The sequence below is a fragment of the Osmerus eperlanus genome, chromosome 5, assembly GCF_963692335.1.
Source record: "Osmerus eperlanus chromosome 5, fOsmEpe2.1, whole genome shotgun sequence".
NCBI lineage: Eukaryota > Metazoa > Chordata > Actinopteri > Osmeriformes > Osmeridae > Osmerus > Osmerus eperlanus.
In genome coordinates, this window is record NC_085022.1 from 4212736 (window position 1) to 4230976 (window position 18241).

Below are 18241 nucleotides of genomic sequence, written 5' to 3' on the forward strand. Positions count from 1 at the left end.
CTGAAAGTGACGGAGAGAAGTGGAGTGTGTGTGTGTGTCAAGAGTAATAGACGGATGATGTAGGAAGCATGGACAGAGGGTGGAGGGGGTCACATGGCGTGTAAGCACCTCAGCAAGTCCCAGTGAGGCATTCAAGCTGTTAGATAAATAATAGTGTTGGTTTTCACATAAGTGTGAACCATGAGGACTTATAACAATACAACTATCTTAGGTGTTCTAAAGGTAATTCAATATGTTCAGTAAACAATTGCCATTCTTAGCATACCAAGTATTTGTGTGAATGAGAGGTCACGAAGGGGACTTTGTGACCAGATCTAAGACTGAGACAAGGACGTAAGCTAAGAGCAGGGCGAGAGAGGGGAGTTTAGAGGTGAGTCACATACCTCTACTGGTTTTCATAAAAAAATGTGGAATAACCATGACTCCTCCAAACATGGGAATCAGTTAAGGCATTGAAATATTGAAACAGACGGAAAAACAAATCTGGGAATCTTGGCAGCATCACACAGCCCATTCCGTGCGAGTGCTCAGAGCTCTCAAAGCCCAGTTGCCGTCTTGGTTACCAGAACACGCCTCACACTCGTCAGACTGAAGGCAACACTGCACACACACACACACACACACACAAATACAGTACGATTTAAAACTTTGTTTAACAACATACATATTAGAGTTAGACCAAAGAACTAAGTACAAGATAAGAGATGTTCACATTTATAAATTGGTGTAAATTTGCGGGTGTGAGGACATGCGTGTTTGTGATACCTTACAACACATGCGTGATACCTTACAGCACATGCGTGATACCTTACATCACGTGCGTGATACCTTACATCACGTCCGTGATACCTTACATCATGTGCGTGATACCTTACAACACATGCGTGATACCTTACAACACATGCGTGATACCTTACATCATGTGCGTGATACCTTACATCACGTGCGTGATACCTTACATCACGTGCGTGATACCTTACAACACATGCGTGATACCTTACATCACGTGCTGTATTCCCTCACCATGACACGTCTTAAGGCGTGGGAGTGACAGAGAACGGGGGGAATCAATCTGGTGAACTTTGTATCCAACAACACAGCATCTGCTGTTTTGAAGACTCTGGCTCGAGCCTTCCACGCCTGAGGCTTGTTTGATTTGACGCACGCCAACACACATTCCCTCGGTAGCAAGGGAACCCACACACACCCTGTCCTTTCCCCTGCACCGCCGTCTTCTCATTCCTCCCCTAGAAAGTGAGATCACACGAAACGGTTACAGGAGCTTTTGGGGGTTCTACAGTGCGGTAACTACTGAGCATGAGAGAGGCAACACAGTTGAAATGTCTACTTTATTATTATTATTTACTATAATATAAATCCCCAGGATTTACAACTTTGACCTTCTCTTGTACACAGTAAAATATATGGTATGCACAGTAAAACAGCATCATGTTAAATTGACAAAAAAAGTTTACATTCATCGAGTCTTCAAGAGTAATAGAAACCATCCTAAAACAGTATGTCATCTTCGTAGCGTAGTATTAGTGGACTGGTTTCATTCAACAGTTCAAACAACTTCCAGGTTATTTTACTGTATTTACATACATTTACAAGCCTCTCTAAGTCACAGAAAAGCATTTATTTGGTGTCACACATTTCACAGGAAAAATGATCACATTTAACCTGGCTAGAAGGCGTTACAATTCAAATCGCAATTCTGAAACATTTTTTCACATTACCTTTTAACCCTTTTATTTCTTTGACTTAAAAATTAAACATTAAATAGCAAAAAAGGAAACTACCAGTCAGTTAGCACTAAAATCCACTGTATAAAACCTAACTGAAGTGAATTAACCAGGTACAAAGCGTTCACATATTAGAGCCCAGACAGTGAACTTCAAAATGACCTTTTACAATTCCTTAAAAAAACAGACATTTCTTTCTTTTCTACTAAAACACTGATTTTGAAGTGAGAAGGACTGAGAACTACATGCTTAACCAATCGGAAGACAGATCAGCCGTCATATTAATGAGGGTGCCTGTTAGTTTTAAACCCCTGGATCTCCTCACCACCTGAGGTGACTGCAGGAAGAGATGTGTTTCTTACACCAGGCTCTCTAGAACGGCCAGAAGCACTCCCATACCGTCTCTCCTCTTTACGTCACAGTCTTATGTTTTCTGACCAGGTCAATCAGATATGCAAGTTGTAAAGTCTTAAAAAAGAAAAAAAAAGAAGCTAATTCCCTAAACTGCAGTCATCATCATTGTATCATTGTAGTCCCTGGCTGTAACAATTTGCCACGTTTGGACATTCATGCACATGGACGCACGCACACACACAATTCATCTGACAGAACAAAGAACAAAAAAGTGTTACACACTAAAAGTGCTAAATAAAATGCAAGTATTGTCTGTCCCACAGTTAATTAAAACCCTGATTCAGTGAGCTGACAGTCTATTGGATGACTGGGAGATGCAGTAAACCATCAACACAAACCGGATCTTTCACATACAAAACACTGAAAGTGCACAAATAATTCCCTCTGCTCACATTCTCACTCACACCCTACACCACATGAGGGGGGTGGGGGGGGTTGGAGGTGGTAGAGGGGGGGTGGACACTATAGTGGACAAACGGAGCAGAAACATGCTCGAAGCTGAGCTTCTTTTAGACCAGCAACCTGAAACACAAGACGCCACAGACAAGGATCAGAAAGACTGTTCCATTCCCGTCATCTCTCTCCATCCATATTTCTCTAAGGGGTGAGTTATTTTTCCAAAACGGAAGCTAGCTAGTTTTAGTTAGCTTCCGTTACCTAGCAACCTAGCATAATACTCGTAGCAATGCTACTACCTGCTAGTGTTACTTGTTAGCCTCCTAATTGTAAACTTTGAAGCCATACTATAGCGTTTGTCATATAGTTTTTGTCTATCGGAAAATAGTCGGTTGGAATGTTCAGAATCACATATGTGTCTCGCTCTCCTTCTTCACCATTGCCAGCCTCCATCTCCGTCCCAGGACTAACATCCTCGGCCAGACTGACAGCTCTGCACTCTTAAGTCAAATGTTTCGTTAGCTGTCGTGTCACTGGGGATTTTGGAAGGGGTGGTCTGATGATGTCACATGGAGTTAATCCCATAGTAATAGGCTGGCGTTGCTGGGGGAATGGAGATGGCTCCAGGGGCTACCATACATCAGGCTCTGCTTTGCTGAACCCATTCACCCCAATCAATCTAATAAACCCATACCAGCAGGGGCCCCTCTCTATGGTACCACAGAACAGTGGGTCTCTCCTGTCTCTCATCATGAAAGGGCTGAGGGCTAAGCACGGTGTGGGCTAGGAGATGGAGGCTGGAAGTTCAAAGTCAAGTCTATCTTTTTTTCCGGGAGGAATATAATGGCTCTGGTTCACAAGAGGAACATGGACCTACACTCTGTCCTCATCTCAGGTGAGTTTGACCAGATAGATGAGGACCAACCTACCTGGCTCAGGTGAGTTTGTCGAGGCCTCCTCCGGTGTGGAGCGTCTCCACATATGTCAGTGCGCTCTGCATGGAGGTCAGACAGTAGCCCTCCTCTCCAATCAGGTACCTGACGGGAAAAACACACAGGGTATACCTTCATACATCCCTGTGAACAGCAAGCAGCGAAACTGTCTACATTCCCTGGTTGACCTCGCATCAGAAGACGCCCTGCTCCTCCTCAACCTTCTGGGGACTACAGAGGGAGACGATTCATAGCACAGGTCTGGGCGGTTCCCTCAGTGCACTGAGGATGTCATGGGGCGGAGGGAGAGATAAGATAATAAAGGGTTGGAGAGGGTCGAGGAGGAGTGGTGGAAAGTGGAGATTTACTGCTCAGGGGACAGAAGGAGGCCTTGAGTTCAAGTCAACTCTGACTGACCTACAGCTAATGAGACCAAGACACGAGAGCCACTGGAGACAGGCCTAGAAGACTGGATGGGACTGTTTGTTATGGAAAGAGAGCAGGGAGGGAGGGGGAAATGTATGAAGGGGAAGAGATAGAGATGTTTATTCTGAAGCAGTTGTGGTGGTCATGTGGGAGTGGTCGCAGTGCTTGCATATCAAACAAACATCTCCAGTCCACTGACGGACACTAAAGTCACCAATCGCAGCAGAGACTGACATCATCCAATTACCTAAGACCTGCCCATTTGTGTCCTACAGAGTAAGAGCCACACATACACACCCACCCACATCTTTTCCAAACCACTGAGCTGTATAAACATCAAGTGGGTTTTTATTTGTATTTTTATAGGAAGGAAAACTGAACCAGAATGTCCCGACATTCCTCAGGCAGAGCCAATCTAACCAGCCTGTTAAAAGCTGCCGTTACCTCCACTAGACGACCTCTGGGGTGTGGTCTGCCTTGACACGCAACCCACGACACACTGATACGAGAGGACAAGGGAGAATGGGAGAGGGAGACACAGGTTTTTGGACAACCACTGTAGTTAGTAGTTGTAGTCACCTATTGTAGTTGCTAGTTGTAGTCACCTACTTTAGGTGCTAGTTGTCGTCAACACCTGTAGTTACTAGTTATACAAAATGAAGACCGAAAAGAACCGAGGACATAAGATGGATCCAATGGAGACACTGTGCATGTGCGTGTGTGTAACCTGTAACCTACCCCTCATGGATGAACTCCTCCAGGGCAGCACATTCAGAGAGCAGCTGAGGACAGCCACACCTCAGGGCCACGAAGGACAGGATGGGCAGCAGGTCATCTGCACCACTGCAAGGTCACAATTTGATATAATTATATATACACACATCACAGTATGTCCATGATTAAGAACCAGCTACCCCACATATCTGACCCGAAACCACCTCCTCCACAACCACAAACTAATTCAGCTTCGGGAGTCTAAAACTGAGCTGGCAGAAGATTACTGAAGTAGCACTTTAGCATAATGGATGCCAGGGGATTATGGTTCTCCAAGAACGCACTGCAGAGCGGACCAGTGCAGAGAGCTGCTGCTAGCTAGCTAACTCCACACGTCAGCATCTCTCACTGCCTATATGCTGGCGGAGGAGGCAGATCCATGGTACATGAAATAAGGCCTCAATCCTCTTTACCACACATTAATATTTGATCAACGTGAAATCAAAGAAAGATAGATGAAGCAAGAAAGCGAAAGGAAAGAGAAGGTTTTCTGAGACTAGGTATGGGCGCTGGGCAGCTTGCGGCCCACCAGGGCTCGAGTGGGCTAACAGGTCAGTGGGTGTGACCAACAGGCTGGCTTGCGTGGCTAACAGGTTTGAGTGCAAGGCTCGTAGAGACACCTAATCTGTTTTCTCCCAAAACACTTGAATGGTTTTACTAGTTACCCATAACCCCGGTACAGTGGTTAGTCCTAAAGTAGACAGTTTCCTATCAAGGAAAATAGCTAATTCTGCCTTTCCTGACAGTCATGGTTTCTCTGCATAGCTCCATCCCAACCATCCCTACTGTGAGCCTCCATCCAGCATGTTGCTGTTGTCCGCTTCATGTTAGTGCTGCCCCAGACTGGTGAAGTAAATAAGAAATAATTTCCCCCTCACTGATCTGGTCAAATGAACTGCTCCACTTTGTGCTCTCTCTCTCCGTCTGGTTCTCCGTGTCTCGTCTGTCTGGTTCTCTGTGTCTCGTCTGTCTGGTTCTCTGTGCCTCGCCTGTCTGGTTCTCTGTGTCTCGTCTGTCTGGTTCTCTGTGCCTCGCCTGTTTGGTTCTCTGTGCCTCGCCTGTCTGGTTCTCTGTGCCTCACCCGTCTGGTTCTCCGTGCCTCGCCTGTCTGGTTCTCTCTGTCTCGTCTGTCTGGTTCTCTCTGTCTCGTCTGTCTGGTTCTCTGTGTCTCGTCTGTCTGGTTCTCTGTGTCTCGTCTGTCTGGTCTGCAGTACCCTGCCTCTACCCTTCAGAGAAAGTTTCCTCTCTTCTGTTTCTCCCTTCGCCTCTCCTCCTAGCTGGGCCCTGGGTGGGTCCAGGCTAGACAGGGCGACCTAGTTTTGGGATCAGGCTGAAGGAAGCCCTCTGCAGGGGGCAGAGGACCTAGGACAGACCCCTGCAGCGTCCAGCCTCGCTGAGGCCTGATAAGGTCTGACAAGGGGGGGGACCCTCCTGCAGGAGGGCTTCAATTATGTTTGGGAACTTCCAGAACACTCCTGTGGGTCCTTCCCTTTGTCACTTCTGATAAGCACCAAGGCAGAGTTAGAGGGAAAGGGGGGGTGGGGGGGGCTCGTTTCAGAGATCAATTATTTTTGTCTGGTTGTGTCTTTTGAAACATGTCTGTTCATGCCTCTGTTCGTGCATGTGCATTGGCGTACTGACATGGCAGCTGTTTTGGGTGCAGAGTCCGCCTCATGGAGACATCTGTAGTCTTCGGCACACGCACAGATGAGACGCAATGTCCTCACTGCAAAACAACAGACAGATACATGACGGGTGTGTGTGAGTGTGTGTGCTGAACAGGTTTTCATCCGGCGACAGAGAAACGTTTTCTATGGTCTATGCACGAAGACCACATGACCTGAGGCCTTCTGTTCTGGGTGTCCATTTAGGGTGTACATTTGAGTAACTAAAACGGGCCATGTGTCCCCAGCCTCTAAACATGCCTCCTCCCTCTCTTCCCTACGGTCTTCAAACAGGCTGGTTCTCACCCAGACACTCCAGCTTCCTCTGGGGACAGGAGTCTTTGCACATCGAACGCAGCTCCTGCACTGCACACTCGTAGGGGTAGGAACCGTGCAGCACTGCGGGGTCCTGGGGGAACAGTTTAGCTGAGACACCCACGTCTCCAGGTGTCACCTCATGGTGGAGTCGCATGCTGTCCTCCAGACACAGCTCCCGGTCTCGATTCACCTTCCTGCAACGGCCGGGACGCACCGAGGCAAGAGAGTTGGTTCACCACCAGATACTGGCACATTACTGACTGGCACATTCCTATTTATTAAGAGATTCACTTTACAAAGGATTCAATATTCAATGATCTCAAACACAGAAGCCGCAGAGTGCCAGAGAGAGGAGGAGCTGTTGTCTAGTTACAGACTGATGCTGCCATCTACAGACTGATGCTGCCATCTACAGACGGGCACAGTTACCTGAAAAGAGCCAGCAGAGGGCTCCACAGAGGGGTGAAGAAGGCCTCTTCAATGCTGGCCAAACACAGGTCTTTAGACGTGGCTGTGTTGAGGCACTCAAAGGAGAGCAGACACAGGGATAAAAGCTGGTCTGAAACACACAAATTGCACGTCATTAAAGTATACCACAACAACATAAGGGTTTTTCATAAACACACAATACATTTCTCAGCATCTACGCCTACAAACACTGAAATGACATGAGTGTTGTACTGCATAAGGGACAGAAAAGGTGTTTTGATACATATTTGATTGAACACACACACACAAACTCTCATTCTTACCTATGGCAATGTGTATGTCCTTGACAATGTCCTTCAGATGCTCTTTGAGGGCGCGGACCTCCAACCCATGGATGATGCTCTCAGACTCTGGTTCAATCTGGGTCGAGGCTTCAAAGGTCAAATCACTGTCCACCCTCGCGTTCCCATGGGGTGGGGCCCAGTCCAGCGGGGTCAAGAACTGCTCGAGGTCCTCAAACGAGTTCTCCCGGTCCACACAGTGGTCGGTACCTGGGCTGGCCGGGCCGGCGCTGTCCAGCTCCTCCTCACTCGCGTTGTGCTCGTTGGAGAAGGAGAGCGAGGTGTTGTAGTCTGAGCCCGATTTCTGGTGCGGTTCTGGGTTGAGCAGGTTCTGAGCGCTGCGGGAAGGCTTGAGGGTGGGGGAGGGGCTGGCCGGGGGCCCCCTGCTCACCAGGGGGTAGAGATGGTTGTAGATGCGATACTGGTGCTTCTTTAGGAGCATCATCACTGGGTGGTCTGCGCGGCTGAGGTAGGCACACAAAAACAGCACATCTTACACTCTGCGCTGAGCAGTAGTGCAGCAGCCCGCCTAATGGAGATGTACAGCGGGGTACCTGAGAAGATATGCAACTAGACCGGACACCAGGCTGTCATCATCTGGGCTCTTCTTAAGTTTCTCTTTCCACAGCTTGGGCCAGTTCTTTTGGGGTAGAGAAGGAGACCAAAACAGAGTGTTCTTATGTGGAAAACTACAGGTTGTCAAAGAGACAGGGTCCTTTCACTTTCTTTGGCACTCACGTGGTCTTGTTCATACTCCAGAACGTTGGTGTACAGAAGCCTTTGCTCTTGCTCCTCTGTTGTCACTGTACCAGATGCTGCAAATCTCCTGGATGAGACACAACACCTTTAAGACTAAGCCCCCCAGTGGGCTCCAATGGCCTAGACTAATCCACGTGGAACACAGATGGGTGACGCCCTGTGTCACCTAAATTGGTTGACCTCACACAGTATAAATACCACACAGCTACAGCTAGGTTTTAAGTGGTAATGATGTTTTCAGAAGGCTAAAAGGGTGTTTCCGCAATGCGTTCAAGTCAAGAACTTGCACTTGAAGTGTGTGGAAGTGAAACCACAGTGACACTTGTAGTGTTTGAAAAGATTATTATAAACGTCCTAAACATTTCTGCATGAGTGTCAAGCTGAGAAGAATTAATGTTATCAATGCCCATCCCGAGACACCATCTCTGACTGGGGGAAATAATCCACTTCTGAATTTCTACATCCCATTTTGTCTCATCACTCTGTGAATATGTCTAGTGAGAGAAACACATTACACTGATCAACAGCCAACAACACAATTTTCCAACAGTTTAGATTCAAATACAAATATGGGGTATATTTGCAAACTGACAAAGACCCAGCCAGCCAGGCCGTACCTGTTGGCCTCCTCCTGCAGTCTCAGTCTCCTCTCCTCCATCCTCCTCTGAAGCTGCAGGCGTTAAGGACGCAAACCTGAACAGGATCTCAAGTCCCTTTTTAGACCTACATTTGACCATTTTAGGACCAATCAATTACTATCCAAAGTGTCCAGATCAACACCAATGCTTGATTTCTCATGGAAATCAGGGGGCCAGACCTTGGTCCCCAATCCCCACTAATGACACCAACCGTTACAGTAATACAATCACACACAAACACACTAGTCCAGGGCTTATGCCAGACCCTGCATTTTGCGGAGGAAAATGGCATTTCCTGTTTACTTTATATCATTCACTAATCAACAGAACTCTCACTAATCAATAGAACTAGTCATTGGATTGTAGTTAGTATGTTCTCATGTGAGTTTGCTATTGATAAGAGTAGATTGGGTGTACGTGTCAGTTTGAATAGATGGTCAGGGTCACGTGAAAGTTATGTGTACTCTCATGTCTCATGATGACTATGGGGAGAGCTCCACCTATGACCTCTCTGTGCCCTGAGAGACGTGATGGGCTGTGAATCTCTTTCTCTGTGACTGTTGTAACGTCATTACTGCCTGACTATCACTATCTATGTTTACTTTCTTGTGCCCTATAATAGATGGTCATTTGGCCTTCAGAGCTGGGAGAGACATGATTGAGACCTAAGCCTGGTGTTGTGTTGTCATTTATTGTAAAAGGTGTGGTTTTCTCTCCCAATCTGCAGATTGATAATACTTGATAACTTGATTTTAAAAAATCCAGAACTCAACTGAACTGTCACCCTGTTATTAAAGAAACGGACCAAACCCTTTCTTCATCAATATGTCCCGCATTTCCCAACCAAACTCACTCCAACAAAAGGATACAGCGTCCTGCCTGGCCTTGGCTATGATCAGGTTTTCCATCATTTGTCGCTGAAGAGACAGCTTCTGCAGAGAAACAAAACACACACATTTCTGATTATCCACACGTCTGCTCTCTGCCTCTGACACCATATCAGACTAAATACACATTAGATAAGATCATTCTCAAGATGCCACACTTCTTCTTTCAAAAGGTATGAAACTAGCTATTAACTACACTTGAACAACTAATGCATGAGTAACTGACCGTAGGTGAGGTGAATCTGTGGGTCCAAATGGGTTTAGGGTTACCATTATTTCTACAGTTTTGTATACAGTCTGTGAAGCTAACACGCGTGTCATCAACAACCAATTTCTGGTGACCAACAGTAACTCCCATAGGACACGTCCTAACAATACAATTAATGTAACACTAACGTAACACTCGTTTGTCGCCACAACAACCATGTTAACAGCCAACAATACATCATTTTGCTGCAGCAGTCTATTTAGCTTTATCAATATACCTTCACAAACTCCTTCAGTTTTTTCCAGTAAGGCCGAAGATCCATTTTGGTTTTGTTTCGTTGCGTCATTCTGGGTAAATAGCTGATGGGATTTTGATCGAAATTGTTCTTAGGTGATCGTCTATCAACACAAACTGCTTTGGATTGTGCGCAAAAAACGCATGGGATTTAGAATTGTCTGAATTTGCGAAAATACTCACCGAGTTGACAACGCGCTTGAATTACTTTGTGTCTAGCCAAGCACACACGATAACTCAAATATTAATATTTTATTTTCGTCCTGTCTCCGTCTAGATCATAGCGGAGAGTGTACCCGCTGATTTACCGTCGCAAATAGAACTAGGCGAACCTAGCAGTGTTCGCGCGAGGTCTATTACTAAACAAATCGATTTGAATGGGCGTGAGATATGTCTCTCTCACCAATCATGTATCACTACAAGGGAGCCCAGTATAAGTAGCCTATTTCCATTTCCATTTTATTGTCAGTCACGTCAACGACGCAGGTTCTATCAACAAACAGATAATCCTAGAACTGATGGGATAGCCCTGCCCTATACTGTGTATGCAGGTTGAAATTGTGTTAAGATTTTTAAGTAAAATATATTGTTTAAGGCCAGTGACTTGGCCACTGAAATTTGTGTAGTGCAATCTTTTTTTTAATTATATTGATGTAGACTCTTGTTGCAATTGTAATGTGTCCTCAATGGACTGTGATGGTTTGGAGAACACACTAACCAGAGAAGTCTTCTGAGTTGCCTGCCCAGGTTGGAGCCTTGCCAGACGAGCCTGATAATTGGCTTTCAGCTTTTGGTTCAGACGTGAAGCCTCCTCAATCGGTGTAAGCTCCCTTTGACCGGCAAATGTACAAACACACATGCATGGAGATAGGGGGAATCAAAAAGAGACAAGAAACTCAGACCATGTCTATAAAAACAAGCCAGCAGTTAGCTCAGCAGCTACAAAAGTTATACAGGGACAACTATTAAAATAGTTATTTTTCACCTTTGAAACAATGAATTACTTTCAAACCATCATAATTCCATCCATCCACGCAACCCAAAGCTATAAAACAAATGTGTTGTGGTGCCTTGTCTTCACACCAGTGGTGATCACTCACTTCTTCATATCCTGTAACACTGCTGTCTGCAATCTCTGGAAGACTTCAGGGGGCAGGAAGGGGGAGAGCTCACCCTCTCCTTCAGATTGAACCCTACGGTGCCCCAGCCTTGGATTGGCTCTGTGCTTCATCTCAGCCACAGCCTCTTGTGGTGTGACTGTGTAAGGAAGGAGAGGAGGAGAAAAGGAGGAGGGTTATACGCGTCACACAGGGAAACCATGCTGGTAAAATACCTAGATTGGAGGAAAATGTGTATATTCACCACAATCTCCACAGCTTGCTACAACAACAGTAGTGTCTTGGGTTGTGGGCTGGTTCAGGTCTGAGCTCTGGTTCTGGCTTAGGGCTTGGGTCTGGGTGGGTGAGTAGTGCTCTATGAAGGACTTGGCTCTCTCTAAACACTGCTCTGCCAACCTCAGCATCCTCTCCACCTCCACCGCAACCATTTCTCCGTCCGCTACAGAAGACAATAGAGAAATGCTGATCGTAAATATTTCAGAAATCAACATTATACAAGTGACTCAGCAAAAAATGAACACAACAGGCCAGGTAAATTGAGCCCAACCTTCCATCCAATTCTCCCTTTCTTCCTTACTCCCTCCCAAATAGGAGCTACCTCGTTGTTTAGTCAACTATTCACTTGTGTGTCAGATGATTAAAAAAACATTTTGGATTCATCATGCGGAACATGAGGTGGCTCTCTGGGTGTCACTCGTGGAATGCCAATGATTCAGTCACCTGGTAAATGATCAATATCTACTTGATTAGTTCTTGTGAAAGGAGACAAGCACCAGGTCCCTGACATTCTTGGAAGGAGAAGGGAGGACTGTCTAAACAATGACAGGGGTCATTAACAACATGATTAACAAGCTTCACTTTTCGCAGACAAAGGCAGACAGACTGTTTCTCCAGATAGGGCTGATTGCCTTGTCTTGAGCCGACTCTGGACTGTCCAGTTTGATTTGGAGGGTTGCATATCAAATCAAATCAAATGTATTTGTATAGCCCTTTTTACACGCAAGCATGTTACAGAGGGCTTCACATACGCCCATAGAACTGCCCCTCAACCAACCTAAACCCTCAAGGAAGACAAGGAAAAACTCCCAGAAAAACTCCCAACAGGAGAAAAAATGGAAGAAACCTTGGGAGGAGCAATTCAGAGAGGGATCCCCTCCTCCAGAGACGGTTGGTGAGAGAGAGGAGCAGAACAGAACACAGGCTAAACATAGTCATACAGTGTCAATGGGTTTTGAAACACCAAAATCCATTAATAATCCATATAGAATACATCTGCTGTAGCCAGGTATCATGACTGACTGTTCATTTCATATACCACTTGAGGATTGAGCAACAGCTATTCCAAATCCTATTATGCTAATATAACATGTGACATTAATGTTATACCGTTAACACTTACCGAGTTTAATCATTTGAACGTTATTTAATGACAGTAGTTGTATACACTGCTATACTAGCTCCATAAAATGAATGACAAGCTTAATTCAAATGGTTTCTTTTGGAATAGTATTTTATTCAGTTTGATCATGCGTATCACCACACCACTGATCTCATCTTACTTTGAGACATCGCATCCTCCAGAAGCGAATTGGAAATGTAGCTGATACTCTTCAGGTACTCACAATATGCTTCCTGGAGACGTAAACAATAATCAGTATATCGGTATTGTTATAGGCACACATAAGAGCAAATACGTACGTTACAGCAGCAGGGAACGTGTACAGATACCGGTGTAGCCTGTAACTTTTTCTTTCTTTTTTTGAGACAATTAAAATTTGTTACAATTCTGGCTGACCAAGCCCACCCAACCCTTTCTTTGCCAGTTTGTTTACATTATTAGGCCTGAGTGTATAGTCGTATTCTGTCGCCCCCTTTATACTAGCCCACTCGGTAGCATGATAGAATACCTTGTGTCTGTTCCCTGCGTCTAGTTGTATTGCCAATTTAGCCATTTTCATTGCATTTTGGAGGGGCTTCACGCCAGCGTCATAGCCAGACTTGGCGGCCATGACTGGACCGGATGTACACAATCCGTAAACAACGGAAGCAGTGAAGGACCTAAAAGTATGCTTAATGTTTAAGAAGTCAAAGATAATAAAGGGAATGTATATTATTAATGTCAAGGGTTTAAGCAGTTTTTTGTATTAGAAATGATCATATGCAATCACATTAATAAGCGTTTCACTTTCTACCTTTGAAAAATCGTAATGCTTAATGTGATACTTCTGTTAGATAGCAGAATGTTGTATATAATAGTAAATGTATCTATTATATACAACTGTTATTCAAATAAACAAAAAACAACTTTCGTTTCACGGATCGTTTAGCCTACAGTGCAGTCGCCAGATGGCGCTATAAGTATTAATCCATGGTTTCTCTCTGACAACTTCCGGGTTCCCTTGTTTACAGAAGCTGCAATTTGCAGGTTGATTTATGCCATGGTTGCTTGTTCAAACGTGTAAACCATATGCGTTAAATTGATAACAACAACAAAAAACTTCTTGGATTGAATGCGTTAGAATACTTGGCAAAAGATGCTGTGGCGTTCTGCCATGTGTTTTTGTTATGGCACAGTAATGGACAAGCACCTCATGTAGCCCAAGCTACTTGGAAAAATAATTTCCCATTGTATTGGCTACTCCCAAATCACTGGGCAGGATCTCTTGGTAGGAGGACTATAATGAAGAAAAGAGGAAGGCGTGCGCGGCTGCCAGATGCGTCTTGCCAGACATCCCCGGCGCAAACTGTCGTTACGGTGGTCAAAAAACCTGGGAGGAGAGGGAGACCCAAGAATGCTCTTAGAGCTGCACAGTCATCGGTCTCTAGTGAAGGAGATCTGGGTAAAGGGGACGTGTCTGATTTACAATCAAACGCTTGGTTGGCTGCTAAGACAGAGACAAACGAGCAGCCGGTGAACCGACCCAAACCTACTGGTGAGTCAGTGTATGTATGTAATACAAAGACAGGTGTGCTCTGCACCAACAGCTATGGCATCCCCCCTGACGTTGGTTTGTAAATGGTGGGGGCATGTGCAAGCACCTTTAGTGGTCTACGTTAATATACACAAAAGCAGTTTTAAATAGAGATAGTCGTAATGCTAATATATACGAGTATTAAGAAAGAACACACCAGACACAACATAAACGGGCAGCAAAGCACATCTTTGACGCTGAAACCATGAATATCCTCAGTCGAATTGCCTATGTTGTGTGTCCTTGCAGGGGCAGGCCGAGTGTCTACCTCATTTTGTCGTCTTTGTCATGGGAAGTTCTCACCGCGGAGGCTGCGGCATGCCTTCGACCGGTGGCCAGGGAGGTCTCTTCAGGAACCCGACCCCCAGACAGAGTTGGCTGGACAGTCTCCTCTGCTCTTCCACTCAGACTTCCAGCGTCTGGTGGGAGTTCCGTTGGTCCGCGATCCCCAGCTCCCACAGTTTGTGTGCAAGAACTGTCACACCAAGTTCTACAAGTGCCACAGGATCCTGCTCACCTTCCTGCAGAGGGTCAACCACCAGCCTGGGGTGGGGGAGGGTCCCAGAGACCGGTGAGGACGATCGTCTTTAGTTCCTTCCAGGATAGCAGGTGTAGCAGGCAGACGTTTGAGAGAACAGTATGGTCAGGCGCCAGGTGCAATTTGAGATGTCATTCTCCTGGGTGTCCTTGGCCAAGCTCCGCTACGACACAGGACTGTTTTCAAACAAGAGCCTTAGAAACATGCCAACCTTGTTCTTCTGTTTCAGGAAGAATCAACATTGTTCTCAGTCGGCATCAGTGGACAACAGCATGACAGGTGAGTGGACGATGACACAGAGAAACACCATATAGGGCTGCCATCAAGACCGAAATAATCACACTTACCAAAACTCACCTACAGCAGACATGTTAACTTGACAGCCATTCAACAAGGCAGTGTCCCATGTTAATCTCACTGCATGCAAAATCCAGCATGGAGACATGAAGTTCTGCTGTCTGCTGTCCTCCGCTTCTCCCTCCAGCTCCCTCCATGCCCTCGGACCCCCAGTGTCTTCACGGCCTGGTGTCTTGGGCGCACCACCACGGCGAGGCCTGCAGTTCCTGCCCCAGCCTGAAAGAGGTGCTAGAGGGGCAGTGCTGGGGCTCTGTCAAGGCAGTCTGGGGCTGCGTGGACGGGCACAGCTTTGTGATGGACACCCAGACCGCCCAGCCCAGAGCCAACCCCGGACACACAGTGACCCGCGGAGGTGATTGTGGTGGGGGCTCATTACTGGACGGAGATTGTCATTGGAGAGGCGATGGAGCTCCTGAAGTGATCGCCTCCACCCTGACCCAACCCAGCCCTGCAGCCACCCCCCAGACCCAGAGCTCCATGCAGTTTGACACCACCACCACCAGAACGGATGGTGAGACAAGGAGAGAAAAAATCATGTCACCTCCAGTAACTACTCCTTCCTAAGCAGGGTGATGTAGGATGCCGTGTATTGCGGTTTTCTCCCGGATATTTAATACTATTCCATTCTGTCATTTCAATTTGTGTCGAGCATAGAATTGTTGTAATGCGTTGTTGGCTGTGTTCCCAGACTTCCTGGGTAGCGAGGAGACGCCGTCCCCTGTAGCCCCTCCTCTGGAGGACAGGACGGGTGACAGCGACTTCTCAGACAGGTGAGTCATCATCGGGTCAAGCTCAGTTTTGGTGCTCGGAAACTACTGATTCAAATCACAAACGAATTGGCTGATTCATTGTTTGTGTGTGTCCTCAGAGATGGGTCGAGCGATGAGTTTGAAGGTGACCGGAGGAAGGACGAGGATGTTGAGCTGTTTCAGCCATACCCAGAGAAGAGGTGAGTGGTGGTTCTGTGTCCTGGTTGGGGTGACAAGGGGGGGTCAGACTGTACTGTTTGGAACACCAGGAGATGGAGATGGTGAATGAAGAAGTGTGAGTGGTGCCTTGCAGAGTGGCCGCGCCCAGGAAGAAGAGAAGCGCAGCAAAGCCTCCGATGGAGCCGAAAGAGAAGAAGAAACCAGGTCCCAAGCCAGGCTGGAAGAAAAAGTTCAAGTTAGAGAGGTGACTCACTGCTCTCAAACTAAAGACTGACTAACTACTGACTCATTTGAGTACAGACTAACTGGAGTGCAAACTAACTACAGATTAATTAATCTTCTTCAAGGAGACAGACTAAGGCCTTCATTTTTGTTGTTGTTGGTCAATTTGATCAAACAGCCTTCACCAGGACGTAAAACAGGAAGTGTGAGGACATCCTGGTGATTGTGTCTGTGTCTTGTGTCTCCTTGGAGATTTCTCTTCTTCCATGACACCCGGATCGAAAGCATCAGCAGCCCCCGGGGTCATGTGACCTCTGGCAGGGGGAAAATAACTGTCTGCAACTTCTGTCATTTCCAGAGAGGAGCTGCCCAACATCTACAAATGTCCATACCAAGGCTGCACAGCTGTGTATCGAGGAGCAGATGGGATGAAGGTGAGACACTCCAGATGTAACTAGACTATAACTTCCTGGCTGACCTCAAGGGACATAAAAAGATTGTCAGACACATCATACATTAGCCACCTGAGGCGGTGTAGCTGAAGAGTCCGGTAGAATTGAATTGTGAATGGAAACGTCATGTTTACTAGATCATTCACCCCCTTGTAAATGTTCTATTTTTAAACTGTTGTAAGTATATGTTACATATTTCTTTTTAGACATGTGCTTCATGTTCACACGTTTACGTGTCGTCTGTGTTTGCAGAAGCACATCAAAGAGCACCATGAGGAGGTGAGGGAGCGGCCATGCCCCCACCCTGGCTGCAACAAGGTCTTCATGATCGATCGCTACCTTCAGAGACACGTCAAACTCATACACACAGGTAGGACATAGCAAGCTCATCCACACAGGTAGGACATGTCAAACTCATCCACACAGGTAGGACATGTCAAACTCATCCACACAGGTAGGACATGTCAAACTCATCCACACAGGTAGGACATATCAAACTCATCCACACAGGTAGGACATGTCAAACTCATCCACACAGGTAGGACATAGCAAGCTCATCCACACAGGTAGGACATGTCAAACTCATCCACACAGGTAGGACATGTCAAACTCATCCACACAGGTAGGACATATCAAACTCATCCACGCAGGTACCATAGACACACAGATGAAGTCTCTATTATCCGGATAAATCTGGTCCCATATCTGTTCCCAGAGGTGAGGAACTACATCTGTGACCAGTGTGGCCAGACCTTCAAGCAGAGGAAGCACCTGTCTGTCCACCAGATGCGCCACTCGGGAGCCAAGCCACTACAGTAAGCCCAGGGGCACGGAAAGCTCAGAGCAAAGTTGTATTTTAACATCTGCCGTTATAGGTCATAGTTTTAGAAAGTAGTTAACCAGGATATTAATGTGTATTCACCTCTCTCTCCCTCCAGGTGTGAGGTGTGTGGTTTCCAATGCCGCCAAAGGGCCTCCCTGAAATACCACATGACCAAACATAAGGCAGAGGCCGATCTGGACTTTGAGTGCGCCATGTGTGGGAAGCGCTTTGAGAAGGCCCACAACCTCAACGTCCACATGTCCATGGTGCACCCCCTTACCCAAGGAGGGAGCAGCTCCTCCTCTCTCCCCCAGGACCCCCTTGTCCAGACCATCTCAGCCACAGGGGAACTAGTGGCCCAGTTTAATAACAGCTTGCACCCTCCACCTCAGAGCCTTGAGCACAAATGGCAATGACTCCCATGGGTGGGGGTTGAAGCCAGAGGAGAAAGAGGAGGGGAGTCTGGGGGGGGGATAGATTCAAGGACAGAGCTGTTGCCCTGGCATTCCAACAGGGGGAATCCACAGGGTGTACCTTGTAACACACTAGTGTATGAAATAAATGACTGAACAACAAACTAGTTGGGTTGCTAGGCAGGTTTTAGC

General features: G+C 46.5%; 2 protein-coding genes across 4 annotated transcripts; one reads left to right on the top strand and one right to left on the bottom strand.

The window, feature by feature from the left end:
* Window positions 1-1335: 1335 nt before the first annotated feature.
* Window positions 1336-13357, bottom strand: vps9d1 (VPS9 domain containing 1). Of its 2 annotated transcripts, XM_062461210.1 has the most exons (16): window positions 13251-13357; window positions 12903-12975; window positions 11588-11782; window positions 11326-11482; window positions 10944-11055; window positions 9706-9768; window positions 8816-8868; window positions 8178-8265; window positions 7994-8079; window positions 7422-7903; window positions 7099-7228; window positions 6658-6863; window positions 6329-6413; window positions 4652-4756; window positions 3485-3592; window positions 1336-2681 (listed from the first exon to the last, which is right to left on the bottom strand). In XM_062461210.1, exons 1-15 carry the CDS (start codon window positions 13350-13352, stop codon window positions 3490-3492), a joined length of 2040 nt encoding a protein of 679 aa, XP_062317194.1. In that variant the 5' UTR covers window positions 13353-13357; the 3' UTR covers window positions 1336-2681; window positions 3485-3489. The 2 variants fall into 2 exon arrangements, with proteins under 2 accessions (XP_062317194.1, XP_062317195.1); XM_062461211.1 differs by lacking the exons at window positions 10944-11055; window positions 11326-11482; window positions 11588-11782; window positions 12903-12975; window positions 13251-13357 and adding exons at window positions 10209-10290; window positions 10409-10587.
* A 390-nt stretch (window positions 13358-13747) lies between these two features.
* On the top strand, window positions 13748-18072 carry znf276 (zinc finger protein 276). Of its 2 annotated transcripts, XM_062461213.1 has the most exons (12): window positions 13748-14276; window positions 14565-14886; window positions 15083-15132; window positions 15338-15721; window positions 15899-15980; window positions 16079-16159; window positions 16273-16383; window positions 16540-16566; window positions 16720-16795; window positions 17066-17183; window positions 17529-17628; window positions 17752-18072. In XM_062461213.1, exons 1-12 carry the CDS (start codon window positions 14024-14026, stop codon window positions 18050-18052), a joined length of 1905 nt encoding a protein of 634 aa, XP_062317197.1. In that variant the 5' UTR covers window positions 13748-14023; the 3' UTR covers window positions 18053-18072. The 2 variants fall into 2 exon arrangements, with proteins under 2 accessions (XP_062317197.1, XP_062317198.1); XM_062461214.1 differs by lacking the exon at window positions 16540-16566.
* Window positions 18073-18241: the final 169 nt, after the last annotated feature.